Here is a 25,750-nt window from a genome sequence, read left to right on the forward strand (position 1 = left end):
TCTCTCTCTCTCTCTCTCTCTCTCTCTCTCTCTCTCTCTCTCTCTCTCTCAATACACACACTTTTACAGGTCTCATAAAACCACAAGGAATTATTCACTCCCAATGTATAATAACTAATATCAATATCACATTTCAAAACATCAATATATACCTACTTAATCTCTCCATTCTCTCTGTCTGCCCACCTCCATGTCATAATCCCTGTTCACTGATATCTTTTCCACTATTCATTATCTACCTTAACATGTCATATCTCTTGTATTTATACTGCAACATTTACTTACTTCATTTTTCTTTTATCTACCTGTTGCTTGCATTATTACTAAATTCTGTTTTCACCCTTTCCCATATTTTAGCATCCCATTACTGCTCTTTCTCTGTATATATTCCTTTTATTCCTCCCTTCTTCCCCTCCTGTTTCATTTTTTTTTTATCTTTCTCTTACCACAAATTTCTCTTATCTACTATCTTCTTTTCTTACTTCTTTAGTATCCAATATTTTCTATTTACCTGCCTCTCTTTATTTCCTTCCATATTTTTTTTTCACTTTCCTTGTCCTCTTACTTTCTAAAACAATTTTTTTTTTTTTTTATTTGTTCCAACTTTTCTTTAGCATCCCTTTTCTTTCATCTCTCTTAGCCCATCTTCTTTCCTTCCCTTCCTCTCTTACTTCTGTCATTATCTCATCCTCTTCAAAATCTTTTACTCCTTTTCTTTGATCTCTCTTACCCTACCTTCTCTCCTTCTCTACCTCTTTTACTCCTGTCTTTATCTCATCATCTTTCTTCAAAATCTTTTACTCTTCCCTCCTTATCTTCTTCAGTCTAACACAGTCCCAGCCTCTTTTCCCTACAGCTTCCTACCCTGCTTGTGTCTCTCAGTGCCACATGCACTCATTGTTGTGGTGTCTTCAATTCAGCCAGTCCACACCCCTCCACTGCCTCAAGCAAGGGAGTGGGTCAGGGCGCCATCACTGATGGGCTCAAGGTCACGGAAGCAGGCAAGCAGATACCCCATCTTGCTTCTAAAGGACTCCAGGATCTCATTCTTCAACCTGGTGGTGAAAAATTAAGAAATATGTCAAATGTGTAATGCATGAGCGTTTATAAATAATTGTTTTAATTGTTATTTATTTGAACAGTGCTCTCAATCATTCATCCCTTTTTCTGGTTAACTTTCAAACTCCTTGTCTGCTTCTCTATTTCCATCTTCGTATGACCTGAACTCATTTAAGAGGTTTCAAGACCTACATTCTATTCTTTTGGCTAACTCTCTTGGACCTGCTTGGGGACTGGTATCTAAGTGGGCCTCTTTATTTAGTTGTTTTTCTTGCCCAGATTTCCTCTCTTACATAAAAAAAAAAAGTTATTTGGTGTTTGTTACTATAACTGTGAGGGGGCAAGCAATACCTCTTCAGCACTGCAACACACTGACTACAACACTCATTGGCCACAAGCTCACCTCTCTTCTGAGGCTGACAGCTTGGGCAGACTCTCAATAGCTTCTTGGAATGATGCCCTGAAATTGAGAAGAAAAAAAAGATTATGTATATGCCTTAATGTTGATGAGAGATGCATGTAATTTAGGAGAGATGCTGGAAAGAAGGGGCAGGAAAAAGAATACAAGGAATGAAGAGAGTATGAAAGAGAAAACTTGGAAGTAAGGAATAAAAAGGATAGTAAAAAAAAATAAATAATAGAATAAATAAATACATAGCAAAAAAAAAAAAAAAGAAAAGATAGCAAAAACAAGAGAATAAGAGAAAAAGGAGGGAAAGTAGAAAGAGGCCCAACCCAATTCAAATGCAACACAATGAAAAAACTAAGACATCAATGTAACAAAAAAGAAAACACTACCCTCCCCAATCACACACGCACACACAGTAACTTAGTCACCAGAAAAAAAAAAAGCACATAAAGTTGGAACATGCACAGAGACCAGCAACCAATATACCAGAATTACTCACCTGTAAAACAGAAACAGAGAAAACAGAGACAAAACAGAAAAAAATTCCCCTTAATTCAAAGTAAACACAGCAAGACAGTCTGACTAATACACACTTTGCATTGGGGGAGACATGGGTGGCCAGTACAGAGGTGAGGGCAGCCAGGTCAGTGTGTGCCTGGAGAGCACCGAAGCGTGACCAGTGACTAACACAGGCCATAAGACGCCCCATCTCCTCCCCCACGCCCTCCACCACACGCCCCACCAGGCCCCAACAAGGCCTGGCCACACCCTCATCACCTGTTTGGGGGAACGTAACGGGTTGGTATATATTTACACACCTTTTATGTCACTGGTTAAGACTAAGAGATGGTATGGATCTTCAGTTAAGACGATAAGAAATGGTATAAATCTTCTATTAAGAGAATAAGATGAAATGGTATGAATCTTCAGTTAACCCCTTCAGTACTGGGACACATTTATTTATCTTGATATTTTTGCATGATTAAACCATTTTACTGACATTAGGAAGGGTCTATGGTAGTCAGAAGATTTATAGCCAGAGTCTTCACTATTTTAATCCCCACAAGTTTTTGAAGCTGTATAAAATCACCTAAATAGTAACCAGAATAAATATGGTATTGCATCATGGTACTGAAGAGATTAAGAGGAATAAGACAAGGTATGAATCGTTAGTTAAGAGGATAAGGTGAAATAGTATGAATCTTCAGATCTATACAGTGAGTGAAAAGGATAAATTAGTATGAATGTATAAAATTTTTATGATGCTAAGTAAGAGAATAAAGTGCTAGTATGAATTACCAAACTTCCTACGTATGAGGAACACAAGAGACTGGTGTGAATTTACAAGCTGTTTATATCTGTAATAAGTAAAAAAAGGTATAAATTCATAGGAATCTAATTTGGTTTAATGTTACTACTACTTTTCCTCAATTCCTTCTTTCTGTAACTTTTCCTGTCTTCTTCCTCTCTCTCTCTCTCTCTCTCTCTCTCTCTCTCTCTCTCTCTCTCTCTCTCTCTCTCATATTACCTCAGCATGAACGTAGGTAATGTTGATGAGTATTTCCTTTACGTAGGTCCTCACTTCTGAAGGCTCCCAGTCCACCTTCCCCCAGTCGTACATCCCCAGGTACATGGAGCGCTCTATCATGCCTGAGGGAAGAGACCAGCTGGATAAGTATGGGTTGGGTTAGGTTAGGTTATGTCATGTTGGTTTGGTTTAGTTAGGTTAGGTTGGGTTGGGTTGGGAGACTAGAGAATTAATTGGAGCAAGAATACAGATAGTATGGACAAAACGTGTAATGATTCTCTTCATGTAATATGTTCCTTTGTCAATAAATAGGCTTAAGAATTATAACGTCACTGCCTTTCTTTTTATTTCTTATGTTTCTTTTTGTTCTTGGTCAATGGATCATAGACGCATACACAAACAGACACACACACTCACCTATTATTGGGTCAACTCGTTCCTCCAGGTAAGCCTCAAACAGTCTGTCCTGCAGTTCTGAGTAGGTGCGGTCAGCCTGCTCTACTGCCTCCTTCACCTGACACACAGGGAGGATGGGGAGGTAATCAGCTGAAGGTGTGCAGTAGTGCCTGTTTACTTAGATGAGGTGCAGTGAAGTAAACAGTGGGGTATCTAGTGCAGTGACTGTCTATTAAGGTGAGGTGTGGCATTTAGTGTGGTATCTAGTGTGGTGTTTAGTGCAAATTTATAATAATGATAAGTATGAAGATGACAATAACAAAATTACAACAATGAAGATGATGAAAATAAGAATAACAAAAACAATAATAACAATGACAACAATGAAACTGAAAATAACAACATGACTACCAACAACAACAATGAAGATAACAATAACAAAACAATGAAGGCAATAACAAAAAACAACAATGAAGATAACAAAACAAACACTAACAATAAAACAATAAAAAACAATAAATAACAAAACAAAAACAACAAAAAAAAAAAAAAAAAAAAAAGCGTACCTCCTCCAGTGGGTAGGACGCCCTGACAAGAGTATCCTGTAGGCGGTGCAGGATGACCCTCCTCATGAAGGCACAGTTACTGAGGGTGATGAGCAGCTGAGCCTCCACCCCTGGGGCATCCTCACTCACCCCACATTCACCAGTATCCTCATCAGGGTCCCTTAAGGTAAGTTTCTCTAGGGCCTGAATAAAAAGGATAAAAGAAAAGAATAAAGTAGTAAGTTAGGAAATCAATAAAATGAGATTCTTGTGTTTTGTTTTTGTGTCTCATTTTCCTTCTTTGTCTTTTCCTTCTTTTTCCTCCTGTTCCTATTCCTACCCACAACAATATATTCAGACTTCTGAGTTAGGAAATCAATAACAGCAACATGAGATTCTTGTGTTTGTGTTTTGTTTTTGTTTCTCATTTTCCTCCTTCTTTATCCTCTTTCTCCTGTCCCTATTCCTACCCACCACAATATCTTCAGACTCTTCTGGGTTAGGAAATCAATAACAGCAACATGAGTTTCTTGTGTTTGTGTTTTGTTTTTGTTCCTCATTCTCCTTCTTTATCTTTTTTCCTTCTTTTCCTCCTCCTCCTCCTCCTCTTGTTCCTATTTCTACTTACCATGAGATATTCAGACACTTCTGGGTTAGAAATTCACTAACAACAGCATGAGGTTCTTGAGTTCATATTTAGGTTTTGTTCCTCATTCATCTTCCTCATCCTTTTTTTCTTTCTTCTTCCTCCTCCTCCTCCTATTCCTACCTATCAGAATTAACAAGTACACTCAATCATTCATACTTTTCTCTTGTAAACTCTGGAACTCCCTGCCTACTTTTGTATTTTAATCTTCCTATGACCTGAACTCATTTAAGAGGAAGGTTTCAAAACATTTATCCCATTCTTTCAGCTAACTCTCTCAGACTTACATGGGGATTGGCATCTGAGTGGGCCTTTTTGTTAAGCAGTTTTGGTTGTCCTTGGCCAGAGAGTGAAAATATAAATACCTGAATAAAAAGTAAACAATCATATAAATCTAGATCCAAACACTTACCTGAGCAAACGCAACAATAACATTATGGATGAGTGTGGTAAGGTCCCTCCTCACAGTGGGATGGTCCAACAGAGGCACCTCCTTGGGACTCGCTTCAAGTACTGTCTCCCGCACCAGCTGAGCACATTCCACTATCACACTCTCACAGATGTGGGGCTGAGGAAGAGAAGTTTAGTGGTAGCTTAGTGTATTCAGAATGATGAGATAGATGTGGGTTGTTTTGATTAGTGGGTCTTTTTGCTCCAGTGGGCATTGTTTTGTTTAGTTGCTATTTTCTTCAACAATCAATCTTTTTGTTCAACAGTGAGCCTTTTTGATCAACAGTGACACTTTCTGTTCAGTCATTTTTATTGTCCTTGGCCAGTTTTTCTTTCTTACATAAAAAAATGAGGAAATGTAATGTGTATGAAAGATTTTTGTGATTTGATAAGATTAGGCACATCAGTATTAAACTATTGCATATGTGGGGCTCAGGAGGAGTTTAGTGGTAGGTCAAAATATTGAAAAAGCTAAGACATATGGATTAGTAATAGGAGGGAAAAGTAATGTGTATGAAAGATCTAATGTGCATTTGATAGAATTGGGAAAAGTAAATAAGTGTGTAAGTGAATATAGAATAATTCATCCCACATTAAATGGATTAAAGAAGACATAACAAACATCCACATACGAATAAACCTAACCTAATCCAACATAACCTTACCTTAACTTTACCTTAATCAAACCAAACCAAACCAAATTCAACCAAACCAAACAAATGAAACCTAAGCATATGTACCCTAAGAAACTAAATCTAAGCTACATACACTCTAGCAACTTCAATTACTTTACAATGGCTCCAATAGTACAGTGGAACCATGCGCGCTTTGGGATCCGAGGGGTCTCCAAGCGCACGGATTCGAATCCTGTCTACGGTCAGAGTATAGGTTGGGCTTCCTCACTCAGGACAACAGTTTCCTAGCGGGTGGGCTTTGAGATAAGAGGTACCCTAAAAAGTATACCCTTTAGCCCATAAATTCCCGAGAAGAGCCTACATTGTAAAAAAAAAAAAAAAAAAAAAAAAAAAAAAAAATTCTTACCAGCTGTGTGCACCCTCCATGTTCATCATCCACCTCCACCTTCCACTGCTCCCTGGTGTAGAGTCCACACACATGCTCCATGGTCTGCTGGAAGAGGGAGGTGAGGCAGTGCACCCTGGGGAGAGACAGCAAGATGATGTTTATGGAGGTTAGATAATGTTATACTCTTATATACAGAGAGAGAGAGAGAGAGAGAGAGAGAGAGAGAGAGAGAGAGAGAGAGAGAGATACAAAGAGAGATAGACAAAAATAAACATCCAAACACACACACACACACCCCAACAAAAAACCTTCAAATCATACCTGAGGTCAAATATAAGGTCACGAATCACATCCAGAGCATCATTGGGGAGATCCAGGGTGAGCAGTGTGTTGTAGCAGCTCCTGACATGACGCAGAACCTGAGGGAAGGACAAGAGAGATAATGGTGGTAGCGGAATAGAGAAAAGGTGACAGTGAAAGGAACTGAATACTATTGTGCTGTTGTGTTGCATTGTTGTTGTACCTTAGCTAATACATAATAAAAGCATTTGGGAACATATATAGGACTTGAAGGAGGAACAAAAGAGATAATGTTTGTAGCAGTGGACGAACTATGAGAGAGAGAGAGAGAGAGAGAGAGAGAGAGAGAGAGAGAGAGAGAGAGAGAGAGAGAGAGAGAGAGAGAGAGAGAGAGAGAATATAGAAGACGGTAGTGCTATATATAGCATAGATACTACTACTACTACTACTACTATTGCAACTACTATTACAACTACTACTGTTACAACTACAACTACTACTACTACTATTATGACTACTATCAATACTATTACAGTACCAAAACAACATAAAAACACTAGTTCTAATCCCTACAACTACTACCACTGCAACCACAACCATTACTACTACTACTACCACTATACTACTACTATTACTACAACCACTGCAACTACTACTACCACCACTATTCCAATACCTGTGGCAGCCATGGGGTGATCTGGTCGAGCATCACCTCGGGCCACACATGGTATTTCCTGAAGTTGTGTCCGGCTGGGTCAAGGGAGCGTGGCATCAAGGCGCCTCGCAGTGCCCCGCTGAACACATGTAGCAGCTCCAGGATCATCTCCTGCAGATGTTTGGTGGGGAGGTAAATGTGTGATTACCTTGTTATTGCTGTGATGGTTGAAGTAGTGTGTACGTGTGTGTAATTTTTTTTTATTTCACCACGGTCGTCTGCTGGTCACCCAGCCAGTCTTCCCTATTATGGAGCAAGCTCAGAGCTCATAGACCAATCTTCGGGTAAGACTCAGACCACAACACACACTCCACACACTGAGAAAGAGAGGCCACAACCCCTCAAATTACATCCCGTATCTATTTACTGCTAGGTGAACAGGGGCTACACATTAAGAGGTTTGCCCATTTGCCTCACCGCTTTCCAGGACTCTAACCCGGACCCTCTTGGTTGTGAGCTGAGCGTGCTAACCACTACACTACGTGGTGTGTGTGTATGTGTGTGTGTGTGTGTGTGTGTGTGTGTGTGTGTGTGTGTGTGTGTGTGTGTGTGTGTGTGTGTGTGTGTGTGTGTGTGTGTGTGTGTGTGTGTGTGTGTGAGTGTATTTACCTAGTTGTAATTTTACAGGGCCTGGGCTTTATGCTCATGTGGCCCCATCTCCATATCTACACTTATCCAATTTTTCTTTAAAACTATGCACACTCGTTGCTGACACCACTTCTTCATTCAAACTGTTCCACGTCTCAACACATATTTGTGGGAAACTATATTTTTTAACATCTCTCAGACATCTTCCCTTTCTCAGCTTTTTACTATGTGATCTTGTGCTTCGAATGTCATATTCTTCTCTCAGGATCAGTTTCTCATTATCCACTTGGTCCATTCCGTTGATCAATTTATAAACTTGTATCAGATCCTCTCTCCTTCTCTGTTCCAGGGTTGGTAGATCCATAGCCTTTAGTCTCTCCTCATATGTCATCCCTTCAAATTCTGGAACCATTCTTGTAGCCATTTTTTGTAGTCTCTCCAACTTCCTTATTTGTTTCTTTTTATGGGGGGTCCACACTACTCCTGCATATTCCAATCTGGGTCTTATTATAGTACTTATCAATTTCTTCATCATTTCTTTGTCCATGTAGTGAAATGCTAATCCAATATTCTTTAGCAAATTATATGTCTCTCTGAAAATTCTATCAATATAGCTTACCAATTGACTGTTTTCTTCCATTGTCACTCCTAAGTCCTTTTCCTTTTTTACTTTCTCCATTTCTACTCCATCTCCCATCTTATAGATTCCCACGGGTCGTCTTTCACTCTTTCCCATTTCCATGACATGGCTTTTGTCTACATTGAATTCCATTTCCCACTTTTTACTCCATTCCCAGATCTTATTTAGGTCTTCCTGCAGTATTTCACAATCCTCTTTTTGCTTTATAACTCTGCACAGTTTCGTATCGTCCGCAAACAGATTTATGTAGCTGTTCACTCCTTCTGGCATGTCATTTATATATATGAGGAAAAGTAGAGGCGCTTATACTGACCCCCGCGGCACTCCACTTTCTACTGCTCTCTACTTGGACTTCATATCTTTAACTACCGTCTTTATTTCTCTCCCCCTCAAATAATTTTCCATCCATCTCAATGTGCTTCCTCCTTTTAAGCTACCCTTCTTCTGTGTGTGTGTGTGTGTGTGTGTGTGTGTTTCACTGTTTGATCTGCTGCAGTCTCTGACGAGACAGCCAGACGTTACCCTACGGAACGAGCTCAGAGCTCATTATTTCCGATCTTCGGATAGGCCTGAGACCAGGCACACACCACACACCGGGACAACAAGGTCACAACTCCTCAATTTACATCCCGTACCTACTCACTGCTAGGTGAACAGGGGCTACACGTCAAAGGAGACACACCCAAATATCTCCACCCGACTGGGGAATCGAACCCCGGTCCTCTGGCTTGTGAAGCCAGCGCTCTAACCACTGAGCTACCGGGCGTGTGTATGTGTGTGTGTGTGTGTATTTACCTAGTTGTATTTACCTAGTTGTAGTTTTACAGGGCCTTGGCTTTATGCTCGTGTGGCCCCATCTCCATATCTACACTTATCCAATCTTACTTTAAAAGTATGCACACTCGTTGCAGACACTACTTCTTCATTTAAACTGTTCCACATCTCAATACATCTTTGCGGGAAACTATATTTTTTAACATCTCTCAGACATCTTCCTTTTCTCAGCTTTTTACTATGCGATCTTGTGCTTCGGATGTCATATTCTTCTCTCAGGATCAGTTTCTCATTATCCACTTGGTCCATTCCGTTGATCAATTTATAAACTTGTATCAGGTCTCCTCTCTCCCATCTTTGTTCAAGGGTTGGTAGATCCACAGCCTTTAGTCTCTCCTCATATGTCATCCCTTCAAATTGTGGAACCATTCTTGTAGCCATTTTTTGTAGTCTCTCCAATTTCCTTATGTGCTTCTTTTTATGAGGGGTCTGCACTACTCCTGCATATTCCAATCTGGGTCTTATTATAGTACTTATCAATTTCTTCATCATTTCTTTGTCCATGTAGTGAAATGCTACTCCAATATTCCTTAGCAAATTATATGTTTCTCTAAAAATTCTATCAATATGGCTTACTGGTTGACTGTTTTCTTCCATCGTCTCTCCTAAGTCCTTTTCCTTTTTTACTTTCTCTAGTTCTACTCCATCTCCCATTTTATAGATTCCCACGGGTCGTCTTTCACTCTTTCCCATTTCCATGACATGGCTTTCGTTCACATTGAATTCCATTTCCCACTTTTTACTCCATTCCCAGATCTTATTTAGGTCTTCTTGCAGTATTTCACAATCCTCTTTTTGTTTTATAACTCTGCACAGTGTATTTACCTAGTTGTATTTACCTAGTTGTAGTTTTACAGGGCCTGGGCTTTATGCTCGTGTGGCCCCGTCTCCATATCTACACTTATCCAATCTTACTTTAAAAGTGTGCACATTCATTGCAGACACTACTTTTTCATCTAAACTGTTCCACGTCTCAATACATCTCTGCGGGAAACTATATTTTTTTATATCTCTCAGACATCTTCCCTTTCTCAGCTTTTTACTATGCGATCTTGTGCTTCGGGTGTCATATTCTTCTCTCAGGATCAGTTTCTCATTATCCACTTGGTCCATTCCGTTGATCAATTTATAGACTTGTATCAGGTCTCCTCTCTCCTTCTTTGTTCCAAGGTTGGTAGATCCATAGCCTTTAGTCTCTCCTCATATGTCATCCCTTCAAGTTCTGGGACCATTCTTGTAGCCATTTTTGTAGCCTCTCCAATTTTCTTATGTGTTTCTTTTATGAGGGGTCCACACTACTCCTGCATATTCCAATCTGGGTCTTATTATAGTATTTATCAATTTCTTCATCATTTCTTTGTCCATGTAGTGAAATGCTACTCCAATATTCCTTAGCAAATTATATGTTTCTCTAAAAATTCTATCAATATGGCTTACTGGTTGATTGTTTTCTTCCATCGTCACTCCTAAGTCCTTTTCCTTTTTACTTTCTCCAGTTCTACTCCATCTCCCATCTTATAGATTCCCACAGGTCATCTTTCACTCTTTCCCATTTCCATGACATGGCTTTTGTTCACATTGAATTCCATTTCCCACTTCTTACTCCATTCCCAGATCTTATTTAGGTCTTCTTGCAGTATTTCACAATCCTCCTTTTGCTTTATAACTCTGCACAGTTTCGTATCATCCGCAAACAAATTTATGTAGCTGTTCACTCCTTCTGGCATGTCGTTAATATAAATGAGGAAAAGTATTGGTGCCAATACTGACCCCTGTGGCACTCCGCTTTCTACTGCTCTCCACTTGGACTTCATATCTTTAACTACCGTCCTTATTTCTCTCCCCCTCAAATAATTTTCTATCCATCTCAATGTGCTTCCTTTTAAGCCACCCTTCTCCTCTAACTTCCACAGTAATCTTGCGTGTGGCACTTTGTCAAACGCCTTTTTTAAATCCAAATAGATGCAGTCAACCCATCCTCTCTCTCTTGTACTCTATCAACTATTCTAGAATAGAAACTCAATAAATTAGTTACACAAGACCGTCCTTTTCTAAAACCAAATTGGCTATTTGATATTAATTTGTTGTCTTCAAGGAACTCGATCCATTGTTTCTTTATTATTCTTTCACACATCTTGCATATTACACTAGTTAGTGATACCGGTCTGTAATTTAAAGGTTCTTCTTTCCTTCCGCTCTTATATATGGGAACCACCTCAGCTCTTTTCCATTCTACTGGCACTGTTCCATTTTCTATTGAGCATTTTATGATGTTGTATATAGGACTTGCTAGTTCTTCCCTACATTCTTTCAGTATTCTGCCTGAGACTTCATCCGGTCCCATTGCCTTCTCTTCATCCAGTTCCTTCATTAACTCTTTTATTTCAAGCTTGGTTACTTTAATCTCTTTCATATAGATTGTCTCTCTATTACCCTGTGGCCTCTCAAATTTGGATTCTTTAGTAAAGACCTCCTGGAATTTTTATTTAATAGTTCTGCCATACTTTTGGGTCTTCCACCATCCCATTCTCTCCTTTTAACCTTTCTATTGTTTCTTTTGCCTAATTTTTCCATTTATGAATCTATAGAACAATTTTGGTTGCTCCTTACATTTTTCGACAATATCTTTTTCGAAGTTCTTTTCCTCTTCCTTCCTCACCTTAACATATTCATTTCTCGCTGCCTTGAAGTTTTCCTTGTTTGTTGGATTCCTATTTCTCCTCCACCTTTTCCATGCTCCATCTCTTTTCTCCTTTGCCTTGGCACACCTTGCATTAAACCAATCTTTCTTTCCTTCCCATATATCCTTAAATTCAGTATCATTAGCCACTTTCCCTTTTCTTGTCATAATTTCCTCCATTGCCATCTGTGATCTCAGTCTCACTTTCATTGGTCTCTTATCCCCTTCACTAAATCTTCCCAAGTTAATCACTTCCTCTACTTCCTGGTCCAACTCCTGTGTGTTGTCCTGAACCTGTTTGATAATAGTTTTGGACAATTCTCTCTCTTCTCACTCTCTCACAAACTTGTTTGGACTTTTTCCTTTATCCCAAAAATTAAGATACATTTCCACTGTATCTCTCACTAGATCTTCTTTCTCCTTAATTACTTGTATAAGTGTGCTTTGTCTTTTCCTGTATTCCCTTCCTTATTACCTCTGAAAATTTTACTTTTTCCTCTTTCTGTTCCTGTTTCCATGGATTTCATAATTCCTCCAATTTGTTTTCACTCATTCCATTCTCTACTTTATCCTCCCCATCCTGTGCTTTTTTTTTTTTTGTAGGCTCCTTATGGAGTCTTTGTAGTTGCAACATGTAGCCTTTAGTATATCATTTTGTTTCTTTATCTCCTGCATCTCTTGATTTATTTTTCTTACTTTCTTACATTCTTCTAATCTCACTTTTAGTTCAGTGTTTTCTTTTACTCACTTATCTTGTTTTTCCATCATACTTGACATCACCTCCTTCATGTATCTTATCTCCCTTTCCACGTTTATCACTCTTCTCATATTACTCCTTTTCTCTTTAAATCCGGAAAAATCCTTGTCCATATTATCATTACTGTCTCTTCAGGCCAACAGGTGTTTTGATAAACCTTTGATTTTCAAAACATGGTGTTTGTTTTGGTCCCATATGTTTGGCTATACCACCTAGCTCCGCCTCTCCTCTTTATTCCATTCTATATGGTATCCAAATCTTATCTATTATGGAGACAGGAGAGCCCTATGGCCCCCTCTTCCCCCTGTACATACATCTAGGTCAAGCTCCAACACCTGCTGAAGCGCTTTCCCTTGGAGCTTTTTCACATACCTTGTCGGTACGGCTTCTTGACAGTGTGTGTGTGTGTGTGTATTTACCAAGTTATACAGTACAGGGTTCGAGCACGGCTCATAGTGTTCTGTCTCCATGTATCCATTTATCCAATATTTCTTTAAAGTTATGCACATTATGTGGTGTAACAACTTCATTAATCAATGCATTCAACTTATCCACCATTCTATGTGGAAAACTGTATTTTCCAATATCCTTCACACACTGCCTCATCCTGATCTTCTTTACATATCCTCTTGTCCTTCTATATTCTTCTGTCACCAGCACCAAGTCTTCCTTGTCTATCTTTTCAATGCCATTGACTATCTTGTACATTGTTATAAAGTCTCCTCGTTCTCTTCTACCTTGAAAGGTTGGCAGTCCCATTTCCTTCAGCTGTTCTTCATATGTTAGGTCCTTTAGTTCCAGCACCATCTTTGTAGCAATCTTCTGTATCCGTTCTAGTCTTCTTATATCTTTTTTACAGCTTGGAGACCACACCACTGCTGCATATTCCAGCTTTGGACATATCATGCTTGTGATAATTTTTTTCATCATATCTTTCTCCATGAATCAAAATGCCACTCTTATATTAGTCAACATTTTATATGATAATCCAAATATCTTGCTCATGTGTTTTTCAGAGGTTCAGATTGTCCTGTATAATCACTCCTAGATCTTTTCCTCTTTAGTCTTCATTATTTGTTCCTCTCCCATCAGGTAGTTCCATACTGCCACAGTGCGATTCCCAGCATGGTGTGAGTGATTAACCATTAGGATAGTTTTCTAGTCTTAAGCCTCCTCTCTCCCCACTTGTATCTTTTCAGTGAGTATAGTTTAATACAATTTTAATAAATCGGAATTATCATTATTATCTTTCTTACCTTACATCTTGGGTGTTGCTGGTGGTCAACCTGGGCAGTAGGCGGCAGCAGCTCCCCCCCAAAATATGCCTGACTCAGCTTCCACATGTCAGGAAAGTTTGTGGAGAGCAGCTCACAGATCTCCTCCACCATGAGTACGCGCATTGGGGCTGTAGCCTGGTGGGAGAGGTGAAGAGGTGACACAGTGAACAATGGAAGGATGAGGGACTGATTTATTACAAGCTATTATTTTAAACTAGCTTAAGTTATATTGGGTTAGGTTAGGTTACTTTAGCGTATGGTCATGTTGGGTTAAGTTAGGTTAGGTTGGTTTAGGTTAGGTCGCTTTAGACTAGGTTAGGTTATATTGAGTTAAATTAGGTTATTTTAGATTATGTTGGCTTAGCTAAGGTTAGGTTAGGTTGCTTTAGACTTACTCAAATTAGGTTATTTGAGACAAGGTTAGCTTAGGTTAGGTGTGTGAGGCTAGTGTGGCTCTTTTCCTGTATCTCACAATTAGGCAAATACACACCTGCCACTCCCCAACAGAAGACATCATGATCTTGTTATACTTGGCAGCTGGAGTGGTGTGCCTTGCTCCACCACCACCACCACTACCTCCCTTCCCTCCACCAGAGCCAAGGTCATGGTCTGCCATCTCCCTGTTGAGGTGTGCATTGCGGGAGGATAGGAGCAGGTTCAGGATGTAGCTGTGCTGGGCCTGAAGACACCGCCAGGCTGGGTCTCCGGGGGTTTCCAGATGGTGAAGGTTCCTGTGGGGAGTGAAAAGTTCAGCAGACATAACCTTGTAACTAAACCAAACATTACTGTAAGCTAAACATTTTTTTTTTCTTTATGCATTTCATCCTAACATGATGCAAGTTAACCTAATGCAATACAACCTAACCCTAAGCCAACCTTAATATAACCTAACTTAACCCAACTCAACCCAACCCATCCCCAAACCAACCCAAATCCTGACCTGACCTGACCTAATTTAACCTAACCCATGTTTTTGTCTCCTGTCTATGGTAAAATCATAGAAACAACATTAATGCTTCTCTCACAGTCTAGTCACTCCACATTTTATGAAGATGATCTGGTATTAAGAGATTTCTATGGGAAGTGTTAGATCCAATAGGGAATGTTCTTTGGAAGCATCAGGTACAGCAGACAATGTTTTTGTGTTTTTGTTGTCTCAAAGCAGCAAGAAAGTTATGTTCGATGCTTTTGTGTTTCTATCCTATCTTATGGAGCAGGAATTATGATGTCCGTATTTTGAGTTTTTATCAAGTCAAAGCAGTGGAGCCGGTGGCATAGTGGATAAAGTGGTGAGCATGAGATTGGGCAGATGTCCAAGCGTAGGCTCGAATCCCACCACGTACCCCCTTGAAACTATGCCATTTGTCAAGTGGTTTAAAGTTACCTAGATGTCACCATGATACCCAAGTTCTAGGTGGTTACACTAAAGATGTGCTTGGGTGGTGATATGGGCCCTAATATGGGTATCACTATGAAAAAAATTGCCTGAAGCTGAACAGTGCTTCCCATACTCTTCAAGTATACCTACAGGCACTTTAGTCCATGGCGTAAAAAAATAAAAAAATATATAATAATAATAATAATGATAATAATAATAATAATAAAAATAATAATAATAATGTTCGATGCTTTGTGTTTTATTGTGTCTTAAAGCAGCAAGAATGATAATGCGTGTTTTTATTGTATCTGAAAGCCGCAAGAATAATAAAGTCTTGAGTTCCCCTTACCTGATGATCTTCTTCTGGTGATCAAGAGAGGAGGGCATGCGTACCAGCTGCTCCCCCAACACTCCCCTCAGGTCCTCAATCCTCTTCTCCACCTCACTGTAGAACAACTTGAACAGCTGCAACACAAAACACAAAATCTGATCACACATTTTTCATCTTTATGCTGCTTACTAATGATCTAAGTACAATTACTAAAACTACAATCATTACTTCATTTACTTACAAATGTGGAATCTTGGCTCATGCATTTCTTCCTAACTATACTAATCTCAACTATAATCATTTGTTTACTGACTCTCTAACTTACACATTTTCTGCTTTACTTAAGTATATGTGTAGGCATTGACAGTTATTACATTTGTACAATGAAATACTCACAATTAAATCTAGATATAAATACAGGCAACCCCTGTTTAACGAAGGTTCACACAACGAAATTTCGCTACAACGAAGGTTTAATTTTACTACCATCTGCTCGTTTAACGAACACCAAACTCGCTTTAACGAAGTTTTATCCAGGTAATTTTTTTCCAAATTTGAAAGCCTCACCATATTACGCAAGCTGACAGGCTTTTGAATACACCAGGAGCTGCTGGTACTAAGGCCTGCCTCAGGAAAAAACCTGGGACACCTATAGAATGAAGATCAAGATCAAGATCAAGCCATTCGTGGACAACACGCGCAACACTCACTCCCCAGTCAAAACATAACAGCGTCAGCAGCAGCTTGTCTTCCCTAGCTCAACTTACCACCAAAATGCCCTGCAATTGGCCTAGTGTTCGTAAGAAGACCAGGAAGTCTCTTACTCTCCAAGTGAAGCTAGATATTATTCACAGACACGAGAGAGGCCAGAAAACTATAGCAGTGCTGGCCACTATCTTGACTCCATATTATACTGTCTCTATTTTCAAGTCAGCAGACTCTATTAAGAAGGCTGGTGAGACCGTATCTTCCTTGCAAGCTAAAAGAACCACCTGAACTCATGACTCTACAATGGATAAAATGGCAAGCCTTGTGGAAATGTGGTACATAAGTTTTGTATGCAGTACAATGATGCGCACTTTGTTTACATTCCACAGGTTGCCGGTTAGTGTCTTTCCCGTTTCACTCTTCCTCCCTTCATAAAGTTAAGATCATCAACATTATAAAGTTATATACATATATACATTAGTGTACATTATAATGACTTAAATTAAACTACCTAAATGTTTAACTTCATAATTTTTACTTTCATTAAACCTTTTACTGTACTATGATGCACTCTCGCTTTGCTTACTCTCAATGGAAGTTCAAATCAGGGGTTAAACTTGCTATAATCGGTTCGCTTAACGAAGTTTTGTTTAACGAAGTATTTTTTAGGAACGTAACCCCTTCGTTAAACGGGGGTTGCCTGTATATGTATCAAGAGCAATAAGGTAGTGCTTACTTGGCTGATTCTGACTTATACAGTCTAATAATGTGGCATAGGAAAAGGCACAGAGTAACTCAAGGATCCTCTATAGTGCTACAACTCTAAAACCAAGGTATAGGTGGGGTCAGCAATGTTATTCCCCCACCTGCAGTGGTGCCATACTTTATAAATCGGTGACATGTAATTGCTGATATATAAAAATGATATCACAGATAGGTAAAGATATACTAATGCTGTAATTTAAAGTAAATATTCTAGTACATTAGAGCAAAAAAAATAATTTATGTGAAATACTCAAATAACAACTATTAAATGTGGCATATTTATTTTAAAATGTCACTGAAAAAATGGAATGGCTTTTGCAGACTTTCCCCATTGCTCTAAGATGGATAAGTAGTGTTTTTTAGTACAGCTGACCTCGCAAGTTATATGTCACCTGTGTAGATGGGTTTTACCTCTTGGGTGGTGTGGAAACAAGATCAGAAGTTACTGTACAGTGCAATTATATCACCCACTACACAAATTTATAACCATGTAGCCTTCAAAAGTGTGTGTGCACATCCACCTCTCCTCCCCCTGTAAACATACAAAGCCTGTGTCAGGTCACCATTCGCCAATCAGAGCAGAGGAAGCACGGCAACACCATAGGCTGGGAATAACCTTGCAAATCCTTAGTTTCAGAGTGGTCTTACTACAGCACACACAAAGTCCAGCAGTGACTCACCGGAACCTGGCTGTCACCAAAGAGACTCTTGGCTCTGGCATAGTCGTTGATCACAATGTCATAGTCGCCCCTCTGGATGTGCCTCTCAATGTTCACCGGCAGGAACAACAGAAAACGGAAGCGGTTGAGGACATTGAGGGCGCTGCGAGTCCCATCCGCTCTGTCCTTCCGTTGCAGCACATCCTTGAAGAGCTTGTCAGCCTCATCCTTGCACTCTGTGGTGGTGGTGGTGGTGGTGGTGCTTCTTGTATTATTCATTATTACTCTATTTCATTCCTAGCTAATCATTTTCTTCCTTGCTTTACTCTACTTTCACTCTCTCTGACTCTCTGGCGGTGGTCATTCTATTATTCTATTTCATTTCTAGCTAATTCTTTTCTTCCTCTCTCTACTTTCACTCTCACTCTCTCCCTCTCTCTCTCTCTCTCTCTCTCTCTCTCTCTCTCTGGTATTAATTTATTGAATTCCTCATTGAGTAATGCCTCCTTTACTTTTCTGTACTTTCTCTCTGTGGTGGTGGTGGTGAGAAATACGGCTCTCTTTCTTTACATTTTCACTGCTGTTAATTAATTTCATCCCTCACTGACTTATTCCTCTCTACTCTACTATGTCTGTGGTATGGTATACCTGAATACATGATGATGGAGAAAGAATATATATATATATATATATATATATATATATATATATATATATATATATATATATATATATATATATATATATATATATATATATATAATAGAAAACAGAGAAACCAGCAAAGTTGTTGTTAAGGCACAAGGAGACGGCCTCAAGGAAAAAGGTTATAAACTTTGACCGCATGAGTGGGGCGGGTGACGGGGACAAAGATGTTTTGTTTGGGCACTATGTACAAGGGAGGGGAAAGACTACACTTGACCTGGCCATCGTATTTCCCCTCATCCCCAAACTCCGCCCCTGTCTACCCCTGTTCGGTTCGGAGTGGTAAGATCGTATATATGGACACGCCTATGGGCGGGTCATGTACGTGGGGGATCCTGGAGTACATAAGCAAGGATATTGAGAGAGAAGGGAATTATTATTAGAGCAGCAGAGATTATAGCAAGGGAGGAAGACTGGAGAGTTACGGGACACCGCGGCCCAGTGAGAGGCCGTGGGACAGAATCTTGTAACAGTGAGTGGAGTTTAGAAGTTGTAATGCAGTCATGAAAACAAGTAATTCAGTAATTAATATTAGAATGACGGAGGAATAACGATAGGATGTCTACATTTAATGTTTTGATATTTGGTTATGTAATGGTTATAGAAGGAGTAGTTGTTGTGGCTATGGCATGTCGTTCTGTTGTGTTGCGAGTGCTATGAGAACATCGCCGTATCGAGTAAGTGTCGTGTCTGTATAATGTATTTCTGGTATCAATATCTTGAGTATTATGAGTAAATCGCCATGATGCGGATAGGTGTGAATTTAGGAGGAAGTCACAGTAACGCAGATATATTACTTATGAGCGGCACATGAGGTTTAACGAGTTCATCGCTGTAAGACCTATATATTACATTGAGTGTTATATTTGAGCTAATTGAGTAGATCCTTGTAACACAAATACGTATATATGATATATTGTCCAGTGAAGAAAACAAAAATCCTTGGTGAGCAAATTTACCTGTTTGTTTGTGTTTGAAGTTCGCAGTCATTTTCATATGTGGTATTTCTATATACTTTGAAGGGTGTTGATTGTCAGAGATGTATTGGATGTGTATGTATTAGTAGTAAGGATTTAAGTAAAGGAAGAAAATTTGATTGGAGTATCCATAACCAGTAGCCAGGGAAGTATGCAACATGGTGCAACATTTGTGCAACAGATCGGATCACGACATGTCTCTCTCTCTCTCTCTCTCTCTCAAAATGAATTATCTTTCCTCTCTGTCCTTGCATTCACTTACCCCCTCCCTCACTAATCAATTCCTCTCTTGATTGATTTCACTGTCTGTTTGTTTCTTTGATATAAAATAAATCCATAATTCATTCCCACAAACTTTCTGCTTTCTTGATAAATACCACAGTGGATGAAATAAAGATAAAAAGTAAAGAAAATAGGAAAAAAGATCCTGCTGTCTTAATAAATATCACAAAAAATGAAACAAAGAGAAAAAGAATGAAAAAATAGAAAAAAAATCCTGCTCTTTTTATAAATACCACAGTGGCTAAAACAAAGAGAAGAAAAAGAAAAGAAGAAAAAAACAGAGAAATAAAAGTGTGAATGCAGCTCAGCACTCACCAATGATGGACATTTCAAGGGATTGGGTGGAATTGCGTCCGTACTCCTGAATGTCGCTTTCAAACTTGCACTTCAGCTCCTGCAGTGTGTCTAGTTGTTCCAGCACAGAGCCCACGTTAGCCTGAGTGACAGTGTTTTGTTATCAACACTGGTATTTCATTAAGTTTTCAACACCTTTCATATTTTAGATCATATTAGCCTGTCTGGCTACCCTGCCTACTTCAGTATTTCCCTCTTCCTATGACATGAACTCATTTAAAAGGGAGGTTTCAAGACATTTATCCTATTCTCCTGTCTGCTAACTCTCTCAGACCTGTTTGGGGACTGGCATCTAAATGGATCTTTTTGTCTGTTTTTGCTGCCTTTGGTCAGATTTTTCCTCTTACATAAAAGAATAAATGAACTAATAAAGATAAAAAAAACAAGAAAAAGGAAAAAATCCACAAGCTTCACATAAAGACAAAGAACTAAAAAAAAGAGGCTCACCTTAAGAAATGAGATTTGTCCTTCCTTCTGAGCCTCCACCTTCCTCCTGAGGTAGGCCAAACCCGCCCGCAGGTCATTAAAGGAGGTGGAGAGATGGTTCTCCAGAAGGAACCACTCTGGGCTGAACTTGGGGGAGGAGAGGTCACCAGAGCACCCCGGGAACATCTCATTCAGCTCCTCCTTCAGCACACGGCGGCTGCACGGAACACAACAACACAATAGTAATCACAAATACTCGCAAATTTAAGTTCTGGAAGAGGCTGGTAGTTCTCGGAGAGGCACAGATATCTAGAAGAGGGTCAAAGTTCTAGAAAAGACTCATGTTCTGGAATAGGCTCAGATTTCTAGAAAAGATCATTAATTCTGGAAGACTTGAATTTGTAAAAGAGGTTCAAAGTTCTGGGAGAGCTCAAGGTTCTAGAAGAGGCTCAAAGTTCTGGGAGAGGTTCAAAGTTCTGGGAGAAGCTCAAAGTTCTAGAAGAGGCTCAAAGTTCTGAGAGAGACTCAGATTTCTAGAAAGACCAATAATTCCAGAAGGGGCTTGGATTTCTACAAGACTCAAAATTCTGGAAAAGGCTGAAAGGGAAGGTACAGGAAGCCATCAGACCTACATGTAGCAGTCCCTGTATGACACATTGCTAGGTACCTATTTCCACTGTTCAATCCCATCCACACATTTGTTGATTTGTGGGAGCTTGCCGAGTTGTTTCTCTATGTTGCTTTACTTGGCATTAAGACTAATAAGAGGACAGGAGGGAGGGGAGGGAAAAGGGAGAGTTTGTGAAGTGGAAGGAAAGTACAATACAGATAATTGAGTAGCTACCTTGTGATACTTGATTTATGAGTTCTTAAAGTTCCAGATATTTTGTGTCCTGATTCATATTTACTTATGATGACTAAGAAATATTAACCAAAAAATATTAGAAAATGTATAAAAAAAGAAAGAATTACAAACCTATAGATGATTCTGATTTATGACTCTTCTATTTACGAATCAACTCTATGGAATGGAATTCATTTGTAATCTCAATTCAACTGTTGGCATTTACATTAAGAATACACACACACACACACACACTATTGTTTCCTTTACGTTTACCTTCAGTGTGCAGTGTCATGCTGCCTCATACAAACAAACACTCACTCGTGGCCCTCGACAGACAGGCCGAGGGGGTCATCCTGCAGGGCCGAGGCTGGAGACATAGGCCGCTTCCTACCAAAGGCCATATTGAGGAAGATAGTCTCGTCCACCCACACAGCAGACTCCTTCAGCGGCCCCATGGTCTCCTGGTACCCTGGTACATGAACATTTCATTCCATAATCTTCACAACAACTACACATTTCTATTTTCTGTGAGTAGTTCATACTTAAAGCAACAAGCATTCCCTAAAAATGTTATGGGTAAAGGATTCTGAACAAGTTAACCAATTCATAAGTTGAGGTGTTTTGAGAGACTCTTCAAATGCAATGATGAAATAACTCCATTCATCTATCCATCTATCAACATAACAGGCCACCACTCTACACACTCATACAAAAACAGCTTCAAACTTCAACAAACTCTCATACACACACACACACACACACACACACACACACACACACACACACACACACACACACACACAAGGATATTAGAAAATACAGTTTTCCACACAGAACGGTGGAAAAATGAAATGCATTGGATAATGAAATTGTTACAGCACATAGTGTGCATAACTTTAAAGAAAAATTAGATAAATGGAGACATGGAGACAGGACACTATGACCTCTACTCAAACCCTGTACAATTCAACTAGGTAAATACACACACACATACATACATACATACATACACACACACACACGGCCCGGTAGCTCAGTGGTTAGAGCGCTGGCTTCACAAGCCAGATGACCGGGGTTCGATTCCCCGGCCGGGTGGAGATATTTGGGTGTGTCTCCTTTCATGTGTAGCCCCTGTTCACCTAGCAGTGAGTAGGTACGGGATGTAAATCGAGGAGTTGTGACCTTGTTGTCCCGGTGTGTGGTGTGTGCCTGGTCTCAGGCCTATCCGAAGATCGGAAACAATGAGCTCTGAGCTCGTTCCGTAGGGTAACGTCTGGCTGTCTCGTCAGACTGCAGCAGATCAAACAGTGAATTACACACACACACACACACACACACACTTGATAATGAGACTGTAGCATTGTGGATAAGGTGGCGAGTGTGGGGTTGAGCAGACGTCCATGCGTAGGTTCAAATCCCACCACATGCCGTCTTGAAACTCTGCCATCTGTTGAGTGGTTTAAATTTACCTACATGTCACCATAATACCCAGGCTCTAGGTGGAGGTGCACCATCATAAATAAAATTGCCTGTGCCACTAATGGGTGGAAGCTGAACAGTGCTTCCCATACTCTTCAAGTATACCTACAGGTGCTATAGGTTGTAAAAAAAAAATAAATAAATATATAAAAAAAAAAAAAAAAAAAAAAAGATGGAAAAAGGAAAAGAGACAGGACAATACAAGCCCAAGTGTGTGTGGCTCTTTTCCTGTATATCATAACAGTTTTGCATTTACATAACTCTCTGTTTTCTCACTTGCTCCCGCCTGCATTTTTCATTAGCACCTGCCTGCCTTTTTCTTAACATATCATGGTGACTGTTCAAAACCATACAAAATTAACTAATTATACACACCCACACACACTCACACAGTTTTGCACTTTCATAACTCTCTGTTTTCTCACTTGCTCCTGCCTGCATTTTTTAACATGCAATGGTGGCAGAAACCATATAAAGTTAAATGACGCCTAAATGGGTCTTTTCTTTTGTTCTTTTTTTCATGCAGCCAGTGCCTTGCATAAAAATAATAAGTAAATAATCCTCACCTCTAAACTGAACTGTGGATGTCCCTCTGCCCCCGTGCACGGTGGTCACGATGATATCCCCCTTCCCAACACCCATGCCACTCCTTGCTATGATCTTGGTGCTTGTCTTCCACTCAGCTGTCATGAGGCAGTCCACCCCGCATATTGTGAGGCCTGCCAGTAATGATTCAGGTATGTACTAATTGCTTCTTTGGTAATAACAAAAAATTATGCCAGTTTTCCACTCTTACAATAAAAGAAGGAAAAAATTATGACTTCTTATTTTGTTTGAGTAAGAGCAGAGATACAATGCAGTTGTCGTAATTCAAGAAACATAAGAGAGGAGACTGCGAGGTGGTACAAATGGAAGAAGAAAGATATGAAGGAGGAAGTAAGGAAATATAAGTAAGTATTAACATGCGCTGGTAGGCGAACACTTTACTACCAAATAGTTTCATCTATAGGGATTCTTCATGAGAATATGAAGAAGCCTGTGAGAGAAACTGGTCAGAATTAAAGTGTTTACCTGCCAGCCTGTGCTTCCTTTGCCAGCTTTCACAACTCACCAACTTAAATGAGTCTTATTGGTATCTTATGGTGTTTGTAATGACGAGTTTGACTGCAACTGGTGAAAACTCTTCCAAAACACAGGTATATAAAAAGTAAATTAAATCCAGTTATATAAAAGTGCGTTAAACAACAGTATACTGGTACTTCAGCATGGGAAACCCCTGAATCTAACCTAATTCAATCAAACCAAAAACATTGCTCTTCTCTACATTATTATCTTATGCATACAATTCTTTCTCCACCATAATCATTTTGTTCTTTTTATTCCTCAACTGACAGGGGTAATAATCCCCAAAGATAGAGATGAATATGTATATATGAGCATTACTTCTGCTACAATCAAATTACTGTCTAAATAGTAGTAGTAGTAGTAGTAGTGTGTGTGTGTGTGTGTGTGTGTGTGTGTGTGTGTGTGTGTGTGTGTGTGTGTGTGTGTGTGTGTGTGTGTGTGTGTGTGTGTGTGTGTGTGTATGTATGTATGCATATATGTATTTATGTATGTATGTATCAATGTATGTATGTCATTACTGTCCATGTTAATATTTTTATTTACATTTTTTTATACATCAAGAAAAAAAACAAGAAAATATTCTCTCTCACCAACAAGGTCCTCTGGTCGGGAGCCAAGGTTCTCTCCTCTGATGGTGACCTTGGTTCCCGGCACTCCCTCGATGGGGGAGATGCCCGTCACCACAGGGGCTGCTGCTCTGGTCATGCTGCTGCTGCCTTAGAGCCACCTGAGGCCAAACCTGATAGGGGCCAGGCATAGGACAGGGAGTTGAGTAAATAAGCAACAGGACTGCTATCTAAGTGGGCCTTTTTGTTTAATAATTTTTGTTGCCCTCTTACATAAAAAAGAGCAGGCATAGGATAATCATATTTTTATTTCTTTCATGTTATGACAGCATTCTCTAACATCTATCAACCCCTTCAGTACTGGGACACATTTTTACCATGAGTTTTTGGGTATGAATCTTATTACATTAGGAAGAATCTATGGAGGTCAGAAGATTAACAGCCAGAGTTTTCACTATTCCAATCCCCACATAAGTTTCTGAACCAGTATAAAATCACCAATAGTAAGCAGAATGAATAGGAAAATGTGTCATGGTACTGAAGGGATTAACCATAGAGTGCTGTGCCAGTAATGGAAGGATAGGTTGTAGTATTAAACCACTACATTACATGGGAATATGAGCAGAGAGAGAGAGAGAGAGAGAGAGAGAGAGAGAGAGAGAGAGAGAGAGAGAGAAGGGGAGGGCAGAGGAGCAAGGGAGAGAGAGAAAGAGAGTGAGAGGGACGAGGGCGAGGGAGAGGAGCCGGAGCGAGAGAGGGAGAGAGGAAAGGAGACAGAGTAAGGGAGTCGAGCAATGAGAGAGAAGAGAGAGGAGCGAAGAGGAGAGAGAGGATAGGATACACTGAGAGGGAGGAGAAGGAAGAGAGATAAATGAGGAGGAGGTGAAGGGAAAGAGGAGACACATTCACTTCCCTCACTGACACTTCACTCTCAACAGTCAATACACGTCTCTTTCTCCTCTACTCTACAGTCTAGCAGTCATGTTAAGCTGTTTGGTCTAATCTCATGCCTCTCACACCTCTCACTCACAGGAAGGAACAGGAGAGCCGCAACTTGCCCACTTCTGTCTCCCCTTCAGGATAAACAAAACACTCAATGTCAGAGAGGAGGTGTGTACACTTGTCTTGATTCTGAGAGTTGCCGGTCTTTCCAACGGCACCTCTTGTTTTGTTATCTATCTATTAAAAAGGTCTCTATCTCAGTCTTTTGTTATTATTACTGTTATCATTATTATTTTTATTATTATTATTATCATCATTATTATTATTATCATTATTATTATTATTATTATCTAGTAGTA

At 39.6% G+C, this 25,750-nt stretch overlaps 1 protein-coding gene across 1 annotated transcript; it reads right to left on the minus strand.

The window, feature by feature from the left end:
- Nucleotides 1-25,598, minus strand: LOC123512266 (exocyst complex component 2-like). Its single transcript, XM_045268549.1, is given in 21 exon segments — nucleotides 1-1,055; nucleotides 1,463-1,519; nucleotides 2,062-2,215; nucleotides 2,218-2,245; nucleotides 2,997-3,118; nucleotides 3,414-3,510; nucleotides 3,959-4,141; nucleotides 4,996-5,151; nucleotides 6,075-6,189; nucleotides 6,378-6,475; nucleotides 7,033-7,182; nucleotides 13,827-13,982; nucleotides 14,338-14,578; nucleotides 15,575-15,690; nucleotides 17,710-17,924; nucleotides 19,968-20,088; nucleotides 20,454-20,649; nucleotides 21,598-21,748; nucleotides 23,325-23,477; nucleotides 24,474-24,622; nucleotides 25,480-25,598. Coding segments are annotated over 20 exon segments (2,736 nt in total). The 5' UTR covers nucleotides 24,589-24,622; nucleotides 25,480-25,598; the 3' UTR covers nucleotides 1-943.
- Nucleotides 25,599-25,750: the final 152 nt, after the last annotated feature.

Source organism: Portunus trituberculatus, chromosome 33 (assembly GCF_017591435.1).
Source record: "Portunus trituberculatus isolate SZX2019 chromosome 33, ASM1759143v1, whole genome shotgun sequence".
Classification (NCBI taxonomy): Eukaryota; Metazoa; Arthropoda; class Malacostraca; order Decapoda; family Portunidae; genus Portunus; species Portunus trituberculatus.